At 39.2% G+C, this 20,227-nt stretch overlaps 1 protein-coding gene across 1 annotated transcript; it reads left to right on the forward strand.

The window, feature by feature from the left end:
* Positions 1-2,174: 2,174 nt before the first annotated feature.
* On the forward strand, positions 2,175-17,810 carry mrpl38 (mitochondrial ribosomal protein L38). Its single transcript, XM_061908823.1, has 9 exons — positions 2,175-2,323; positions 12,477-12,665; positions 12,749-12,880; positions 14,510-14,712; positions 14,783-14,855; positions 14,928-14,973; positions 16,160-16,318; positions 17,340-17,476; positions 17,597-17,810. The coding sequence occupies exons 1-9, from the start codon at positions 2,239-2,241 to the stop codon at positions 17,731-17,733; spliced, it is 1,161 nt and encodes a 386-aa protein (XP_061764807.1). The 5' UTR covers positions 2,175-2,238; the 3' UTR covers positions 17,734-17,810.
* Positions 17,811-20,227: the final 2,417 nt, after the last annotated feature.

Genomic DNA, 20,227 nt, shown 5'->3' on the forward strand with positions numbered 1-20,227 from the left:
GGGAGTGGGGTTGTTTTGTTTTGTTTGGTTGTTTTTGCTTTGTTGTGTGCGTTTTGTTTCTCCTGTGTTTGTTGTATGTTTGGTTGTTATTTTTGTAAAATAATTAATACAGATATTTTAAAAAATTTAAAATAAAATAAAGAAAAAAAAACGGTGAGTGTAACATTTATCCTGAAGTGTCTTTAATTTAGCTATGTAATTAATTATGTTGCAGACAATTTAATGGAATAAAAATGGGTGCGTCTAAAAATTCCGCTTGTAAAAATTTTAAAATTCCTATAAAAATTGAATGTGGAAAAAAATTTCAGTCCAGCAATATTCTGAGTGAAAAATCCATACAGAATAATTCGGCGTAATAAATTCATCCATCCATCCATTTCCTACCGCTTGTCCCTTTTGGGGTTGCGGGGGTTGCTGGAGCCTATCTCAGCTGTATTCAATTCACTCCAGAAATATTCAGTTAATGAACATCCATCCATCCATTTTACCACCGCTTGTACCATTCGGGGTGGCGGGCCGAGGGTGCTGGAGCCTATCTCATCTGCATTCGGGCGAATGAATGAACATTTTGCGTACACAACAATCAGTGCAGAAATACTCGTTGCTTCAAAACTCTTTAGTACTTAAGTACCCCTCATTGGCTGGTTCTGAGGCAGCGCCGATCGCTTCAAGTGAGTCTTGAGTTTTGAAACGACACATATCTGCACTGAATTTTAAAACACCGTAGATTTACAAACACGATTCACCTGGGGATAGGTTGATTGGCAACACTAAATGGTCCCTAGTGTGTGAATGTGAATGTGAATGTTGTCTGTTTATCTGTGTTGGCCCTGTGATGAGGTGGCGACTTGTCCAGGGTGTACGCCGCCTTCCACCCGAATGCAGCTGAGATAGCTAAGCTCCAGCGACCCCCCCCCGCGACGCCAAAATGGACAAACGATAGGAAAATGAATGGATGGATTTTTAAACACACATTTTTCTCAGAACTTTCATTCGCTTACATCAGAGGTGTCCAAACATTTTCCAGCGAGGGCCACATTGAGAAAAACTGAAGGACGCTAGGGCCACTTTTATACATTTTGTATATGAAAAAATACTTAAACCAAAACAATGTAGGTGAACATATCCCAACATTTGAGAAACACTTCTACATCTTAGCTTTGTGTTATAAATAACAAAGCAATAAAATCATTAATGAATATTTTTATAATGATTTTATTTGTATTTAACTGTGCTCTAAAGTAAGCTTGTATTTACTAATATTGCTATTATACCATCAACTGAAGCGCTTTTGATGGCTTTAGTACACTCAAAAACAAAGAAATGTGTACACTTTTTCATGACAGGCACACGGAAGTCATCAAAGACCTTATTCAGTAAGACGCTCTGGTTGTCAGACGTTTATTTTCAGGTCCCATTTATGGGGGATTTGGTCCCGTTGAATTTTTCATAGTTTTTTGTTCTAATTTGGGACCTGTTTAGTTTGTCTACAGAATGTGTCGCGGGCTGTCACGCCAAATTTTTTCTCCCTACAAAAACCTTACCCCCCCCCCCCATTTACTTCCGGGGTCATGATTAATACAGACGTTTTGTTAACGCTATATTATAAAAATATAACGCTATATAATAAAAATACAGACGTTTTGCTAACGCTATATTATAAAAAAATTTAAAAACAATTTACAAACACAAGCTATGGGATGAGATAAGAGGAAACGTGACCCCAGAAGTAAATGTGTCATCCCATAGCTTGTGTTTGTAAATTGTTTTTTAATTATTTTTATGATATAGCGTTAACAAAACGTCTGTATTTTTATAATATAGCGTTATATTTTTATAATATAGCGTTATATTTTTATAATATAGCGTTAACAAAACGTCTGTATTAATCATGACCCCGGAAGTAAATGGGGGAGGTGTAGGGGGGAAGAAATTTGGCGCAACAGGGCCAATAAAAGTCGCGCTGCGGGCCACAAATGGCCCCCGGGCCGCACTTTGTACACCACTGCCTTACACCGTCCGCATAATTTAATGTACAATTTTTTTTTTACAAAGTTTAAATGCTATACAAAATCAGTTAAATAAATCCAGCGTATTTTATTATAACATCCATAGTTTTCGGCACATTCAGAACGTACCAAATGTCAAAAACGATTTCGTATTTCTTTGTGAAATAAACGAGTGTAGGTCAACTACATTGGAACACCTCGGCCACCGTAGCCTTCTCCTGCATTCAAGATGGCGCTGAGTGCGGCGTACACAAGTGTCATGCGGAGTGGGCTTGATTTAGGGGTCAACAACATTCGGACTTTTGCCACATCAGGTATATATTAATGCCATTTCAGCACATCCGATTTGTCAACACGAACTGTTAGTAGTTTCGGTTCTTCAACTTCAGTCTATGTAATTTTGGGGAATCAAATGCAGCTAAGAGAGCTCGTTTTGTGTTTTCCTCAAATAAACAGGCGAAAACACTCCCGAGGTATAATCATGACATTACTGTCTCTTGGGTAGTTGATACAGCGAAATGTATTAGATCCAGTGATACCTATTGCATTTGATAAGTACTGCATTATTATATTAAGCTGAGATAGGCTCCAGCACCCCCCGCGACCCCGGAAGGGACACGCGGTAGAAAATGGATGTATATGTTGTAGGCACAATACCATCCATCCATCCATTTCCTACCGCTTATTCCCTTTTGGGGTCGCGGGGGGCGCTGGCGCCTATCTCAGCTACAATGGGGCGGTAGGCGGGGTACACCCTGGACAAGTCGCCACCTCATCGCAGGGCCAACACAGATAGACAGACAACATTCACACTCACATTCACACACTAGGGCCAATTTAGTGTTGCCAATCAACCTATCCCCAGGTGCATGTCTTTGGAGGTGGGAGGAAGCCGGAGTACCCGGAGGGAATACCAATGCATTCACGGGGAGAAAATGCAAACTCCACACAGAAAGATCCCGAGCCTGGATTTGAACTGCAGGACCTTCGTATTGTGAGGCAGACGCACTAACCCCTCTTCCACCGTGAAGCGGCACAATACCAATGTGAGCAATTTGTTTAATGCGCCATCTTTTTGCAAATTGCTTCCAGCTATATATTTGAAAAATGTGTGGTGCACATTTTGCAAATCAGTGGGCGCAAATACATGTTTTTGGTGTCAAAATAATGTATTAAATACTTATGTAAATCTATTAATTTGTAGTCAGGACAATATAACTGAGTATTGCCCTAAAATCAGTCCAACCCTAACCCTAACCACTATACTAAACTACTGACTTAACTACTACCACAACTTGTTTTACTATTTATAAAATATAATAATGTAGGGTTACTGACTAAACCATCCACAAAATATCATCTTAAATCTCGTCTTGCGATATGCAAATTGCTTGCGCACAATGGAAATGACGTATAATTTGCAAAGTGCGCGAGATTGGTGAAATGCTTACGACATATATAAGTGGAAAGATACGAGTGCACAGTAGGATATAGAACAAGGGCGTTAAACTCATTTTAGATCGGGGGCCACATGGAGAAAAATCTACTTCCAAGTGGGCCGGACTGGTAAAATCACGGCACGATAACATATAAATAAAGACAACTTCAGAATTGTGTCATGACCATACCAATGCTCTGTTCATTGAATTAAAAATATCATAACTGCACGATGGGGGCTTCACGGTGGTAGAGGGGTTAGTGCGTCTGCCTCACATTACGAAGGTCCTGCAGTCCTGGGTTCAATCCCAGGCTCGGGATCTTTCTGTGTGGAGTTTGCATGTTCTCCCCGTGAATGCGTTGGTATTCCCTCCGGGTACTCCGGCTACCTCCCACTTCCAAAGACATGCATCTGGGGATAGGTTGATTGGCAACACTAAATTGGCTCTAGTGTTGTGTTGGCCCTGCGATGAGGTGGTGACTTGTCCAGGGTGTACTCAGCCTTCCGCCCGATTGTAGCTGAGATAGGCGCCAGCGACCCCAGAAGGGAATAAGCGGTAGAAAATGGATGGATGGAAAACTGCACGATCTTGTTACCTCAATACTACTATTGTGACTTACAAACAGAGGTGGGTAGAGGAGCCAGAAATTGTACTCAAGTAAGAGTACAGTTACTTTAGAGATTTATTACTCAAGTAAAAGTAAGGAGTAGTCACCCAAATATTTACTTGAGTAAAAGTAAAAAGTATGTTGTGAAAAAACTACTCAAGAACTGAGTAACTGATGAGTAACCTGATTACGGCAACAAATAATGCACAAAAACATAAAAATAGCAATGAGCAAATTCAGAGCCAGGAATATCTCTTAAGCAACTAAAACAATATTATATATTAGATTAGGTAATAGTACATTAAAATAAAATAAAAAAAAATGCACATTGAGCCACAATAACTTAACAGCACCATAGCCTCAGTAGGCATTCATTGATTTGATTGATTGATTAAAACATGTATTAGTAGATTGTACAGTACAGTACATATTCCGTACAATTGACCACTAAATGGTAACACCCCAATAAGTTTTTCAACGTTTATCAATTACTTAGTAAATGACCAAGTCGAGGTGATCTACCTCATATATACATACACACACATATCATTTATACACACACATATCATATATACACACAAAAATCATTTATACACACACACATCATATATTTATATATATATACATATATATTTATACATATATATACATATATATTTATATATATATATACATACATTTATATATACAGTATATAATTTATATTTATTTTGCCGTTTTTGTTCACATGTTGAAGGTGTTTTAATGAATATACATGCATGTTTAACATATACAATTCCTATCTTTCATGAAGACAAGAATATAAGTTGGTGTATTACCTGATTCTGATGACTTGCAATGATTGCAATCAGACGTTCACGTTTTCAAATGGAGGAGAAAAAAAGTTCCTCTTTTCTGTCTACCACATGAAAGTCGTTGTTTTTTGGCATCTTATCTGTCCAGCTTCCATATTCGTTTGTATACACTTTACAAGAAATACATTGGCGGCAAACTCCGTAGCTTGCTAGCTTGTTTGCTCTGGCTTTTGGAGACTCTTATTTTGTTAGCGCAGGCGCGATGGAGTGGCACTTTTATTGTGAAGACAGGAACTATGCGATCAGTCTTTAGTCTTTTGACGGGAAGTACGGTTGAAATAAAAAGTGTCTTTTTTCCTTTACACTTTTGATTGATTGATTGAAACTTTTATTAATATATTGCACAGTACAGTACATAATTTGTACAATTGACCACTAAATGGTAACACCCGAATAAGTTTTTCAACTTGTTTAAGTCGGGTCATGTGACCGCCTGGCTCTGTTTGATTGGTCCAACGTCACCAGCGACTGCATGTGATTGGTGAAAGGCAGGCATGCGTAGATTGTACTTTGAAGCTCTGTCATTAACCAAAACAAACATTTATAGATCGATAAAAAAAAAGGAGCGACTTGCGAGCTGAATGTAGATAAATGGAACGGAGTAAAAGTAGCGTTTCTTCTCTATAAATATACTCAAGTAAAAATATGTTGCATAAAAACTACTCGTAGAAGTACAATTTATCCCAAAAGTTACTCAAGTAAATGTAACGGAGTAAATGTAGCGCGTTACTACCCACCTCTGCTTACAAAGCTCATAAGCGCATGCTGCCTGGTTGTCTATAGGAGATGTTCAAACCCAGAGAGAGTCCCTATGACCTCAGAGGTTCAGCTTTCTTTCAGAAAGCAAAAATAAGAACGAGCTTAAAAAGTAGATGTGTTTCTGTTAGAGGAGTTCAACTGTGGAGCAGCTTAAAATGTTCCAGTTCCATTCACACATTTAAAAAACACTTTAAGACCAATGTCTTGAAAAAAAAAATCACTCTTGAATCAACACTGTGGTTAATACTATGATTAATGTTTATTAAAAACTAAATGTGGGATATAAATAATAATAAATACTAATGGTAGTATATTTTTTTGTATATATAGTATATTATAGGTGCAAAGGTTTAATACGTACACAGGGATATTTCACATGTCTGTACTGTGTATATAATTGAACTATGTTCATGTTGTGTATAATGTGTATTCAAAAAATGCTGTGCAAAGGACATTTCATAATTTTCGGAAGTTCATTTCGTACTTGACATTGTTTATAGGGTTAGGTGCAATAAGTTTTCAAATTCAGCCTAAACCCTTTCGGTCTGCAACATTTTAATTTTAATTTTTCATTGACCAAAGAACAATAAACTTTAACTTGAAGAATAGATTGTTTTTTTTTTGTTTAAAAACAGAACAAGTACATTCTGAAAATATAATAAAATAGAATGCATTTCATTGTCACTATACACAAGTACAATCAGATTAAAAGTGACTCCATTACCAGTGCGACAATCTACAAATATGCAAAACATAGGAAGGAAATACAACTATCAATCAATCAATCAATGTTTACTTATATAGCCCTAAATCACTAGTGTCTCAAAGGGCTGCACAAACCACTACGACATCCTCGGGCAAGGAAAACTCACACCCAGTGGGACATCGGTGACAATAATGACCCAGTGGGACGTCGGTGACAATGATGACTATGAGAACATGATACTGTGATACTGATGATACTGATGACTATGAGAACATATGAGAACATGATACTGTGAAAGATCAATCCATAATGGATCCAACACAGTCGCGAGAGTCCAGTCCAAAGCGGATCCAACACAGCAGCGAGAGTCCCGTTCACAGCGGAGCCAGCAGGAAACCATCCCAAGCGGAGGCTGATCAGCAGCGCAGAGATGTCCCCAGCCGATACACAGGCGAGCAGTACATGGCCACCGGATCGGACCGGACTCCCTCCACAAAGGAGAGTGGGACATAGAAGAAAAAGAAAAGAAACGGCAGATCAACTGGTCTAAAAAGGGAGTCTATTTAAAGGCTAGAGTATACAAATGAGTTTTAAGGTGAGACTTAAATGCTTCTACTGAGGTGGCATCGCGAACTGTTACCGGGAGGGCATTCCAGAGTACTGGAGCCCGAAATGAAAAAGCTCTACAGCCCGCAGACTTTTTTTGGGCTTTGGGGATCACTAATAAGCCGGAGTCCTTTGAACGCAGATTTCTTGCCGGGACATATGGTACAATACAATCGGCAAGATAGGATGGAGCTAGACCGTGCGGTATTTTATACGTAAGTAGTAAAACCTTAAAGTCACATCTTAAGTGCACAGGAAGCCAGTGCAGGTGAGCCAGTACAGGCGTAATGTGATCAAACTTTCTTGTTCTTGTCAAAAGTCTAGCAGCCGCATTTTGTACCAACTGTAATCTTTTAATGCTAGACATGGGGAGACCCGAAAATAATACGTTACAGTAGTCGAGGCGAGACGTAACAAACGCATGGATAATGATCTCAGCGTCTTTAGTGGACAGAATGGAGCGAATTTTAGCGATATTGCGGAGATGAAAGAAGGCCGTTTTAGTAACGCTTTTAATGTGTGCCTCAAAGGAGAGAGTTGGGTCGAAGATAATACCCAGATTCTTTACAGTGTCGCCTTGTTTAATTGTTTGGTTGTCAAATGTTAGAGTTGTATTATTAAATAGAGTTCGGTGTCTAGCAGGACCGATAATGAGCATTTCCGTTTTTTTGGCGTTGAGTTGCAAAAAGTTAGCGGACATCCATTGTTTAATTTCATTAAGACACGCCTCCAGCTGACTACAATCCGGCATGTTGGTCAGCTTTAGGGGCATGTAGAGTTGGGTGTCATCAGCATAACAGTGAAAGCTAACACCGTATTTGCGTATGATGTCACCTAGCGGCAGCATGTAGATGCTGAAGAGTGCAGGGCCAAGGACCGAACCCTGGGGAACTCCACACGTTACCTTAACGTAGTCCGAGGTCACATTGTTATGGGAGACACACTGCATCCTATCAGTAAGATAAGAGTTAAACCAAGACAGGGCTAAGTCTGACATACCAATTCGTGTTTTGATACGTTCTAATAAAATATTATGATCGACAGTATCGAAAGCAGCGCTAAGATCGAGGAGCAGCAACATAGATGACGCATCAGAATCCATCGTTAGCAATAGATCATTAGTCATTTTTGCGAGGGCTGTCTCCGTGGAGTGATTTGCCCTGAAACCGGATTGAAAGGTTTCACATAGATTGTTAGACGCTAAGTGTTCATTTAACTGCTCCGCAACAATTTTTTCAAGGATTTTTGAAATAAAGGGAAGGTGAGACACCGGTCGGTAGTTTACCATGAGGTCAGGATCGAGGTTAGGTCTTTTAAGAAGAGGATGAATAACCGCTTTTTTGAATGCTAGGGGAACAGTGCCCGAGGAAAGTGATAAGTTTATAATATTTAGCACTGATGGACCTAATAATACAAAGAGCTCCTTGATCAGTTTCCCAGGAAGAGGGTCAAGTAAACATGTTGTTTGTTTTATTCCATTTACACGTTGTAACAATTCCTCTAATGTTATTTCCTCAAAACGAGAGAAACTATTTTGGAGGGCAGTATCCGCCGTATATACAATCGTGTCAGTGTTAATAGAACCCCGTTGTAGCTGGGACGCATTGTCTTTAATCTCCTTTCTAATGACTTCAATTTTCTTACTAAAGAATTGCATAAAGTCATCAGCTGAGTGGGTGGAGCTACTGGAAGGAGTCCCTTGTTGGGTTAGCGATGCTACCGTACTAAACAAAAATTTAGGATCGTTTTTATTACGGTGGATGAGATTTGAGTAATAATTAGCTTTAGCTAAGGTAAGCATGCGTTTATAAGTTATTAAACCATCACTCCATGCTTGATGGTGCACCTCAAGTTTAGTTGTGCGCCATTTGTGTTCCAGCTTTCTGCATAATAATTTCTGAGCTCTAGTTTCTTCTGTAAACCACGGGGTGCGCTTTTTTGGAGCCTTTTTTAATTTTAGCGGTGCTATGTTATCAATGGTTTCGCGCAGCGCGTCGTTAAAGTTGTTAGTGAGGTTATCAATAGAGCCCACATATTTTGGGAATGGTGCCATTACCGAGGGCAGTAGGTCAGCAAGAGTTGTTGTTGTGGCCGTATTAATGTTGCGGCTGCTGTAGCTGTTATTATTATTATTAGTTTGACGAACATGCGTCTGAACCTCGAATTTTATAAGGTAATGATCGGACAATACTTTAGTATACGGGAGTATCGTAACTTTGGAAGCGGTGATACCCCTGACAAGCACTAGGTCTATCGTATTACCGTTGCGATGCGTGGGTTCATTTATTATTTGTGTGAGACCACAGCTATCAATTATAGTCTGGAGCGCTACGCACGGTGGGTCCGATGGGGTATTCATATGGATATTAAAGTCCCCCATTATGATTATATTATCGGCGTGTGTCACTAGATCAGCAACGAACTCTGAGAATTCATTGATAAAGTCCGAATAGGGCCCTGGGGGGCGGTAGATAACAGCCAGGTGTAGAGGCAGCGGTTTGACAGACCTCATAGTAAGCACCTCAAACGATTTATATTTATTATTTATGTTAGGACTAAGGTTAAAGTTTTCGTTGTATATTAGTGCGACCCCCCCACCCCTTTTAAGTGGACGGGCAATATGCGCATGTGTAAAGTTAGGAGGACATGCCTCATTTAGCGCAAAAAAGTCATTTGGTTTAAGCCAGGTTTCACTGAGACCGATGACGTTAAGATTGTTGTCTCTGATAATATCATTAACTAACAACGTTTTGGGAGACAATGATCTTATGTTTAAAACACCTATATTATAGGTTGTGGGCTGTTTTAGGGAATTGTTGATCAAATTATCCGTAGTAGCAATATTAATAATGTTGTGTTTATTATGCCCATTGCGTTCAGTATAATTACGACCATATCTAGGAATTGATACGACGGTAATGTTCCGATTGTTTGATTGTTGCTTTGATAAACTGCACGCATCATGGTTAGCCACCTCAGTAACGGGGATTTTCCGATTGTTTGTTTGTTGCTTTGATAAACTGCACGCATCATAGTTAGCCACCTCAGTAACGGGGATTTTTCGATTGTTTGTTTGTTGCTTTGATAAACTGCACGCATCATAGTTAGCCACCTCGGTAAAACACATGTCCAACTCTGAAACACTCAAAGCAGAAAAAACTTGTTCTAATTTAACAGACTCCTTACCCAGACCAGTAGTCTTGCATCTTTCATCTAAATCCGTCTTCAGGATGGAGGGAAGTGGTGTTCTGTGGGGATTAGCCTTCTGCTTTGTTTTAAGCCCCGCTCGGCATCCGCGTTTCCGATCACACCGCTGGCGTCTGCTCCGTAGACGGCCCCCGCTGCTACTAGACTCCGCTGCTTCACAGGCCGCTGGATGTAGCCGCCGACGTATTCCCATGCTAGTTAGCATGTTTAGCACGCCCGCGTCTATCAGTCCAAAACGGCCCGATATGTCCATATCCAGAAGTGTCTGGCGGTCGTACGTGATCACGGAGTGACCACGATGCGAGCCAGCCATGAAGTCTGCAGAACTGTCCGGCATTTCCGCCAAATGTTCCATCTTTAGCAAGAGCACCGCAGTGTCGCAGCCCGTCCGGGCGCCGCCATCTAGTGCAAAAGGAGGTATGTTGCACAGTTCAGTCCTGTGAACGAATGTACTGAATGTGTTGTTTAAATATTGAATATTATATATGTATACTTTTTATATACATATATACAGAATCATTCAGACAGTGGGTATAAAGTAAAAATTGCACACAGAGAGCTGCTAAACTCTAAAATCAGTTCCTGTGAGAGTTCACCGTGGTTATGGCTTTAGGGAAAACACTGTTCTTGAGTCTGTTTTTCTAAGAACTGATGACCCTGTAGCGCCTTCCTGAAGGCAGCAGGTCAAAGCCAGGGTGGGAGCTGTCCTTCATAATGTTTGTAGCTCTGTTGTGGCAGCGGGAGGTGTAAATGTCGATGATCCGCTGTGCTGCCTTTACCGCTCTTTGGAGCCTCTCCATGTCTGCAATGGTGCAACTGGCGTACCATGCTGTGATGCAGTATGTCAGCAAGCTCTCAATGGATGATTGGTAAAAGGTCAGCAGCTGGTTGGAATCCGGATGGTGTGGACCCTCTCCCACACACTCACTCTTGATGTAGAGGGGGGCTAGGTCAGTGCTGTTTGCTGAAGTCAACGACGATCTCCTTGGTTTTCTTGGTGTTCAGAGCAAGGTTGGTCTCTGAGCACCAGTCTGCCAACTTCCGGACCTCCTCCCTGTAGGCTGCTTCGTCCCCCTTTTGAGATGAGTCCGACCACCGTAGTGTCGTCCGCAAACTTCACTATGAGGTTGTTGTTGTGGGTCGTACTGTAGTCATAGGTGTAGAGGCAGTACAGAAAAAAATGTACAAATACTAATGTTGGGTTTTTCTTACACTTACATGTTGCGGTTGATGGTGTTCTATCTTTATTTGTCGCTATTTATGCTTTCTGAATACATTATGTGATAATGTTCATCTGTCAACAGGTTAGGGTTAGGCGGCAGGCGGATCGGTGCGGCGTCTTCAGTAATGCGGACGTTGTACCTATCCGTTGTGGTGAAAAAGGAGCTGAGGCAGAAGGCAAAGCTCTCAATTTACCGGTCGATCTGCGTTCCCATCCTCACCTATGGTCATGAGCTTTGGGTTATGACCGAAAGGATAAGATCACGGGTACAAGCGACCGAAATGTGTTTCCTTTGCCGGGTGGCGGGGCTCTCCGTTAGAGATAGGGTGAGAAGCTATGCCATCCGGAAGGAGCTCAAAGTAAAGCCGCTGCTCCTCCACATCGAGAGGAGCCAGATGAGGTGGTTCGGCCATCTGCTCAGGATGCCACCCGAACGCCTCCCTAGGTAGGAGGCCACTGGGAAGACCCAGGACACGTTGGGAAGACTATGTCCCCCGGCTGGCCTGGGAACGCCTCTGGATCCCCCGGGAAGAGCTGGATGTAGTGGCTGGGGAGAGGGAAGTCTGGGCTTCTCTGCTTAGGCTGCTGCGGATAAGCGGAAGAAGATGGATAGGTTCATCTGTCAACTCGTTTGGGTTCATTTTCAAAATATCAAGATAAAAGAATAATATCAAAATCAAATTACAGGATATTATTTTTGTAGTTTGCTCGACTGGTGCACTAACGTGTTTTTTTTTTTTACATCCATCCGTCCATCCATTTCCTACCGCTTGTCCCTTTTGGGGTCGCTGGAGCCTTCTGTCGGAAAAGTTACAAACAATTGCTATTGTGACATCGAGTGGACACATTTAGAACAGCAGTTTCTTTCAGTCAAACATTTTGGTTTAAGTTTACACTTTGCATACTCATCCCGAGGGCCGGTTAAACCTGTCCGTGGGCCGTTCGTTTGACACCCCTGAAATAGAATATCACTTGGAATTGCTTTGTGGAAAATATCACACTGTATGTGAAGGTACTCTCAACAGGTCCTAAATGTACTAATAACAGCCTGTGCTTCTGCGTAACAGCATTCCTGTGTCGGAGGACTCCTCCGTTGGGTCCGATGCCAAATGATGACATTGACGTGACAAACATTGACGCAGTCGAGAAATATCGCAGCTACAACCGCTACTTCAGACATTCTGAAAAGGTGAAGGGAAAACCGGTCTGGTGGAAGACCTACAAAGAGTATTTGGAGAAGGACGATCCTGAACATGGTGAGAAATAGTGGATGATGGCGCTATAGGTATCCAAGCCTTCTTTGGTTAACAATCTCTCTCTATGTCTTTGTGTTTTGCAGGTGCTGAGCGAGTGGACATTGGACTGCCTCGTTATGCCTCTTCGAGAAGCAAAGTGGTGAAGGAGAGGAAACAAATAATAAAGGAGAACAAGAAGAATGTGGACCTGGAGAGAGCTTGTCGTCTGCGCACATGTAAGTTCATTAGCAAATTGGGGCGGCATAGCTCGGTTGGTAGAGCGGCCGTGCCAGCAACTTGAGGGTTGCAGGTTCGATTCCCGCTTCCGCCATCCTAGTCTCTGCCGTTGTGTCCTTGGGCAAGACACTTTGCCCACCTGCTCCCAGTGCCACCCACACTAGTTTATATGTAACTTAGATATTGGGTTTCACTATGTAAAGCACTTTGAGTCACTAGAGAAAAGCGCTTTATAAATATAATTCACTTCACTTCACAAAAGCAATGACACCGCAGATGTCACCATCGCAAAAAACTTTAAACAGTACAGACAATATTTTAAGTAACTCTGTAATGAATCAAAGCTGTTATTCCTTTCTAGACCACAAACGATCTGAGACTAAATCAGATGCGCCTCTGCTGGTTGCAGTTCGTTTTGCATCAGTTCCTTTAAAATACAATCAAACAATTTCATGCAATAGTCAAAACTAGGTTTGTGCTTTATAGACGATATATGATTTAAATTATATACTTTTGGCTGACGATAGAGCTTTTAATATTATTGTTATATTGTGAAAATGTATGTTAGTGACACATTCTTGCTGCGTCCTGCAAACTTGACAGCAACAAGCAAATGGCCGCGTCCTCAAATGTGGCATTCTTGCTAGCGGCTAATGTCTCTCGCAGTAAAAAGCCACTTCTAAGTCATCAATTCTCGCCTCCATGGCGACAAATACTACATACTTTTTACACGTACCATTATCACTGAAGGACGAAGAATAGCTAAACCTGCTGCAGTACACACTGTAGTAGTGTATGCTAACCGCTAAATAGGGCTCTTAAATGTAAACAAAGGTAGGCGGGTCTATACAAATTCCGACAGTAACGATGCAAAGTATTTTATCAGTATATAGTCAGATAGAGGTTGGATGGATATTTTTTCATTATCCAAAAATCTTTTGTCGATTTTGTTATTGTTTACATTAAAGTTAAACTCAGGAAATAGGTCCTTAATTGATTTTAAGGGCAAAAACCGAAGGTTTTGTATCCAAGCTAATAGTAGGGAATTATTTGAGTACCGTATGTATCTAATATTGTCACACTGCCATTGTGTGTTTTTGTCGGAATATAATTGGGATCAAAAGGGAAATAATTTAATAACATTGAACATTTCAGTATAAGCATTGGTATGATCAATACTGCCTTTGTAACTACTTGGTATTGGATCCAGGCCAAAATGTATAGTAAATGATTGTTATATTTAACACAAAGGTCGATAGAAGCATGTTACAACAGAAAGTAAAGGGCTATAAACAGTAAATTAACAAGTAGATTTAAAATAGTTTTGACAAACTAATACAACCGCAAGTTACTCCATGCCCCAGCAGCCAAATTAGAAACCTTTGTAACCCGTTTTGAAATGGTTCTATTATTTATATGCCAATAAATATGCTGTGAAATATTGTTATCACAAGAAGATGCAATGTTGATTTTAGGATTTCACCCATCCAGAGTCACAAGTCTAATCAATGATGACTATTTCTCCACTTAAAATGAATTTAGTTTCAGGAATTTAGTTCTACTTTAAGTCAAATGTTAACAAAAATTACTTTGATAATTATTTTTTTTTTTCTCTTTTTGCCCCCCAGTTAAGATATCTGTGGATCGTGTGCAGGAAAGGTGGGAGAATAGCAGCAGTCGCTTTCATGTAAAAAGACTGGCTGAACATTACGGCGTCTTCAGAGATCTTTTCCCCATGGCGTATTTCCTGCCGCTAGTCCCACTGCGGGTCTGCTACAGCCAGGGAACTGATGGCCAAGTGCATTATGGGAATCAGCTTACACCTACAGAAGTATGTCAAAATAATGGATTTTTTAAAACCTGTTTAATTGTCTTAATACTTATTTTACTTCATCACTCAGGCAGCATCCACCCCTGAGGTCAACTTTAAAACAGATGAGGGTTCCCTTTGGACCCTCTTGCTCACCTCACCAGGTTAGGCTGGCTTTTTTGTTTGACAATTATTTCATTTCTGGTGCGTATCAAACACATATTTCCTTTTTTCAGATGAACATCTTCTCGATAATGACGCTGAATACTTGCACTGGCTTGTGTAAGTATGTGATAATGTTTGTTGATGAACCATTCTAGCAGTGTCCCGCAACTTTTTTCAGCGACAAGCAAAAAAGCACTATAGTGTCCTTTTTAGCAAACGTCCCTCCACAGTGCAAAGCTGCTTTTAACTCAGCAATTCTGTCCTCCATTGTGACAAGAAAACTACATTTCTAACAAGTATCAAGTATTGCAGGAGGACAACAAATAGCTAAGCATGCAACACTGCACAGCAGAGGAGGATACAATAAGCTATGCTAACAGTTAAGCTAGAGCTCTTGAATGTAAACAAAGGTGGGCAGATTGATAACATTTAAAGTGCCAGTATCGGTATTTCTAACTATTTTTAGCCATTTAAACAGCCTTTCTAACCTGTTTCAGAATGTTTCTATTACCTAATAATAATGTATTGTGATATACTGTAAATATTATTATCACAGGAAGCTGCATTATATGTCGCAATTTCATTTTTAAGTAATAACACTCATCCCTATTGAATACATTTAATGTGTTTTTTTGCTCATTCAGTTTGAAAACAAAATATTCCCACAACTGGAAGTTTGGTTTTGCAATCATCTTTTTACCTCGTAATTATTGTTACCTTTGGTGTTTCTCACGAGCAAGGCTGTGTTTCTGTTAGAAGCTAACTCACAGAGATAAAGATTGTGGATGACTGACAAGAGGGTTCACTCCCTTCATTTAACGCTGCGGATAAAAGAATGGGTTCAGGTGCCGAGAGCAATGCATTGCGTAAACCCCTGTTTTGAAGCGAGAAACGAAAAAAACAAGGACAAGGCAGTTTATCAATGCCGGCAAACATGTTCAGGTAATTTTCGATAATTGTCCGATTAATTCCTATTCTTTTCTGTGTCATCATCAGATGTTTAGCTCAGTAACGCATAGCCACGCCCTCGTCTCAGGGTCCCACAATAAAAAGGCTGGCCTCTGAGGGTGGGTTATACAGGGGACAGGCGGTGATTACGTGGTCAGCGATATTATTTGTGAGACACTCAAAACACTCTATATTTGTTACTATAAAATATTTACAATTTAAAGCAGAGACATATAATCTAAGTATATGCAGGGGAGTGGAATGCCGAACAAAAAATCTCCTGTATAGGCTTTTTATTGGATAGCACCAGTAACATAATGTGCAAGCTTGCAGCAAATGACACATGTTTCTACAGTGGGAACATACCAGGCGGAGCCGTTCAGGCTGGAGAAGAATTGTGTCACTACCTGCCACCTTTTCCTGCAAGAGGAACAGGTTTCCATCGCTACATCTACATCCTTTTCAAGCAGGAGGGAGCCATCCACTTCCAGGAAGATATAAGACCGTCACCATGGTAACTAAAAAAAAAACCCATTGCCCACATTGACATGCATGTTCCTCCTTTTTGCAGTCCCGCAGTGCATCTACAATTAAACCACTTCTTTTTATTTTATCGCCAAAGGTGCGGTGCGCTCAGTGTTGAGAGGCTGCACATACTCTGATCAAGATGCAAAAAAATGCATACTTAAAGAAGGTTTTTTTTTATTCAAGAAATATTGAAAAAAAGAACGTGATTAAAAAATATAAAATTACACCAAAAAACATCAATTGAATTTGTTTCAATCAGATTTTTAAGTCCTATGAAACAGCTATAAAACATAGTTGCTCAATACACGGTTTGTCTAATATTTTAGATTTATCAACACCCAAAATGTTGACACACACACATAGGACGGGGGATTCTCGTCAATCTGTGCAGCCTGAGCACTGATACTGCAGCCGTAAGGGGAACTGTCAGTTTGCACGTCCTTCCCTCGCTAAATAGTGCTTGCAAAACAGCAGTGAATGTTGATAAATCACTTTGCGCCTTCTAATTAATAACTTCCCCTCCCAGTATTGTGGGTGTTTTGATGATCAACATATATTTTGCATGTTAATGAGGACAGACTCAAATCGGATTGCACACCTTATTCTGCTCACTTAACAGAAGCAATTCACTTTGCACCTATTCGTAGATCAGCTTTGCGTGTCCTACCAGATTTGCATGTGTTTTAGTACAGGCAAAATTTTAGTAAATCAGGCACCTAGTACACTGGGAATATTTTATCAGGCGATCCAATCGTTGACGCAAATGATTTGTATTTGAGGAATCACATTCATTTTAAAGACTTATTCTTTATTTGAGCGATCATGCTGCTGATTTAGACTTGGTATAAAACTGTAGAGGCGCGACCCTATTATTTGCAACTTAACAAGTGACATCTTCTTACAAACCCACAAACATTTTTCATTGACTTCTACCTTGAGCATTATTCAGTTGTATTGAATCTCGTAAAATTTGCACGTAACACAATGTATGTTCCTCTTCTTTTCAGCCATTCGCTAGCAGATCGAACGTTTAAAACGGTGGACTTTTACAGAGCGCACCAGGACAGCATGACACCTGCAGGGTTGGCATTCTTCCAGTGCCAATGGGACGAATCCGTCACCAGCACCTTTCATAACACACTCAGTGAGTCGCACTAATGACTAAGATCAAGTCTTACAAGATTATACTTTTGAAAGTTTCATCATGTCCACTTTACTTCTTTGCCTTTTGATGTGGAAATATCGGTCATATCTTCTCCTGTAGATATGAGGGAGCCAGTGTTTGAGTTCATCCGTCCTCCGGTTTATCATCCACCACAAGTGAAATACCCACATGGACAACCCCTACGCTACCTGGACAGATACAGAGATGGAAAGGAACACACCTATGGCATATACTGATGATCAGACAGACACACAAAATGACACATTACATTTGTTTCATATCATATGCAGAAATAAACTGTGAGGTGATCAAACTTTTTCGATGTTTTTGAGTTGAATTTAAACAATGCTTTTGTTATGAGTAGTTGTGTATCTTTAAGAAACCCTTTCCACATGAATAGCTCTGCATGAAGTCTTAAGTGAAGAAGATAAAAATCCTGAAATACTGTACATCTATTTTCAAAATTCCTATTCTTTATACCAGGGGTGTCAAAACTTGTTTTTGCAGTGATGGCCGCCCTCAGAGGGCTGCTTGTAACTGAATAACATATCGATATCAATGTATAAGGATATGCCTCATGATGTTGTTACAAAGTTGCCAATGCATTTAATAAATGATATTCTATACATATAATAAAAAAAAACCTGTAGATTTGCGGGAAAAAACTGGGGGATACTGTAAATTCTGGTGACAGAATTTACAGTGTTTTTTTTTTACAGCATATTACTGTATCACTGTTTTTTATTACTGTATCACAGTTCTTTTTATGTTAAAATTTAATGACTGAGGTGCCAGTTTCTTTTTACTGAAACATCTATCACCAATTTTACAGTGTACAATTTGATGGATAACTTCCCTTTAAGATATTTAAGTATTTATTTTAATTTTAATAAAATGCTTTAAACGTATGATAGTATAATATTTGTCACATCAGATTATAGTCAATTTTAAAATTGTATGCAACTGTATGCAGTACATGTATTTTTTTCTGTCAAAATGAAGATAGAAAGACATATTTCAATGCCTGTGCAGGTCATATGAAATGATGTGGTGGGCCCAATCTGGCCCCCAGGCCTTAAGTTTGACATCTGTAGTTTATATTGACTGCATAATTTGTAACATCTTTACCCATCTGTAGTGAAAACTACAGTACAACAATCAAGCAGTTTTCCTAAGAGAAAGATAAACAAATCATGAAAAATGCAATTGTCCATGATATAGTGTACAATTATTATCATGCATTTCAACGCATGAAGTGCATGTATCACTTAAGTATTTACAATATTTACAGATATTTTACCTTTAAAATATTACAATAATTGGAATATATACCAGATATATAATGTCAGACTTGGAACTGCAGGTAGTATTTCACTTAAAAAAATATTCACACTATTTTGACACATTTATTAAAATAAAAAAACTATATTCTGAAAGATTTTAACTCTGTTTTGAAATGGTAATACTGCATCAAAAATATTTTTTTTGTTTGAACATTAAATATATTGGTTGCTATATTGCACAAACACAATTTCATTGAGAGTTGATACTGTATATACTATAATATTACAGATAATTTAATGTTTAGGGAAATAAACAGAATACCGTGCACCCACAGCGCTGTACGGGTGACACTGCATGTATGGTATGGGTTTTATGTTTGATACATGCTTAAGTTACATTAAATAATATTTTCACAATTCAACATGTCTTTAGGGAGAAGCAGACCATATTTAATCCTACTCTTTCTCCATATCTATTACTGATTATTTATTTACATCATTTCCAATTTTTAGTTTGCTTACATTTTGTCATTCAAAATGTGTTTTACTTCCCACATAAAGAAAGACAGGAAGGTGTTGAAAAAAATTAAATATAAATAAAACGAGTAAGATATTCAAAAAAATTACACTACAGAGTATAGTTTCTGCGCTATTGAGGAACATGAATGTCATAATTACGATTAAAGTTTTATAAAACAGGAATAAACTAATGATGAATGGAATACAAATGGGCCATTAAACACAGCTGGGACATCGATAATAAATATATATGGGTCAAAAGTTTGATTGAATTGCACATTGCACAATTGTTCAGTAATTTCTTTCTGGAAATAGGTCAAATTATAACTTGTAGATCACATTAAAAGGATTAAATGTATTGCTAAAGACTGATTAACTTGGCATGATCTATGTTAATGTGAAGGTGTTAGTAACTTCAAGGTGCATCAAGGTTTTGTTCGTTGCCCTCTATTTCCTTGTCAAGATTTAATTTCATTTATTTGTAACAGCAGGACTGACAACAATTCTCAAAAAGTATACACAATACATTGTTAATAAATAAAATAATACAAGTACAATCTCATTATAAGATGGAAATTAGATCATATTAAATATTGATAAAATTAAGATTTAATGGTCACAGGTATAGTTAGCACTTTATAAAAGTAAAATAGCATGGCAGTGATTCTTACTTAAAGGGGATTATATTGCAGAAGAAAATATTTTGTCACAACATTTTGAATCTGAATGGATTTTCCACGATTATAATTTGCTTGGGAAGGATACACTATTCATACATTCCATTATGTCATATTTTATTTCAGTGTGATTTGTTGCAACTTTACATAAAATACATTTATTTGCAGAAGCATGTCTGTTGGCATGATGATGTATATCCAAGCTAAACACTAAATATAAGATAATGTCATCATACTAGATGTCTTTGACG

This window comes from Nerophis ophidion, linkage group LG08, assembly GCF_033978795.1.
Source record: "Nerophis ophidion isolate RoL-2023_Sa linkage group LG08, RoL_Noph_v1.0, whole genome shotgun sequence".
In the NCBI taxonomy this organism is placed as follows: Eukaryota; Metazoa; Chordata; class Actinopteri; order Syngnathiformes; family Syngnathidae; genus Nerophis; species Nerophis ophidion.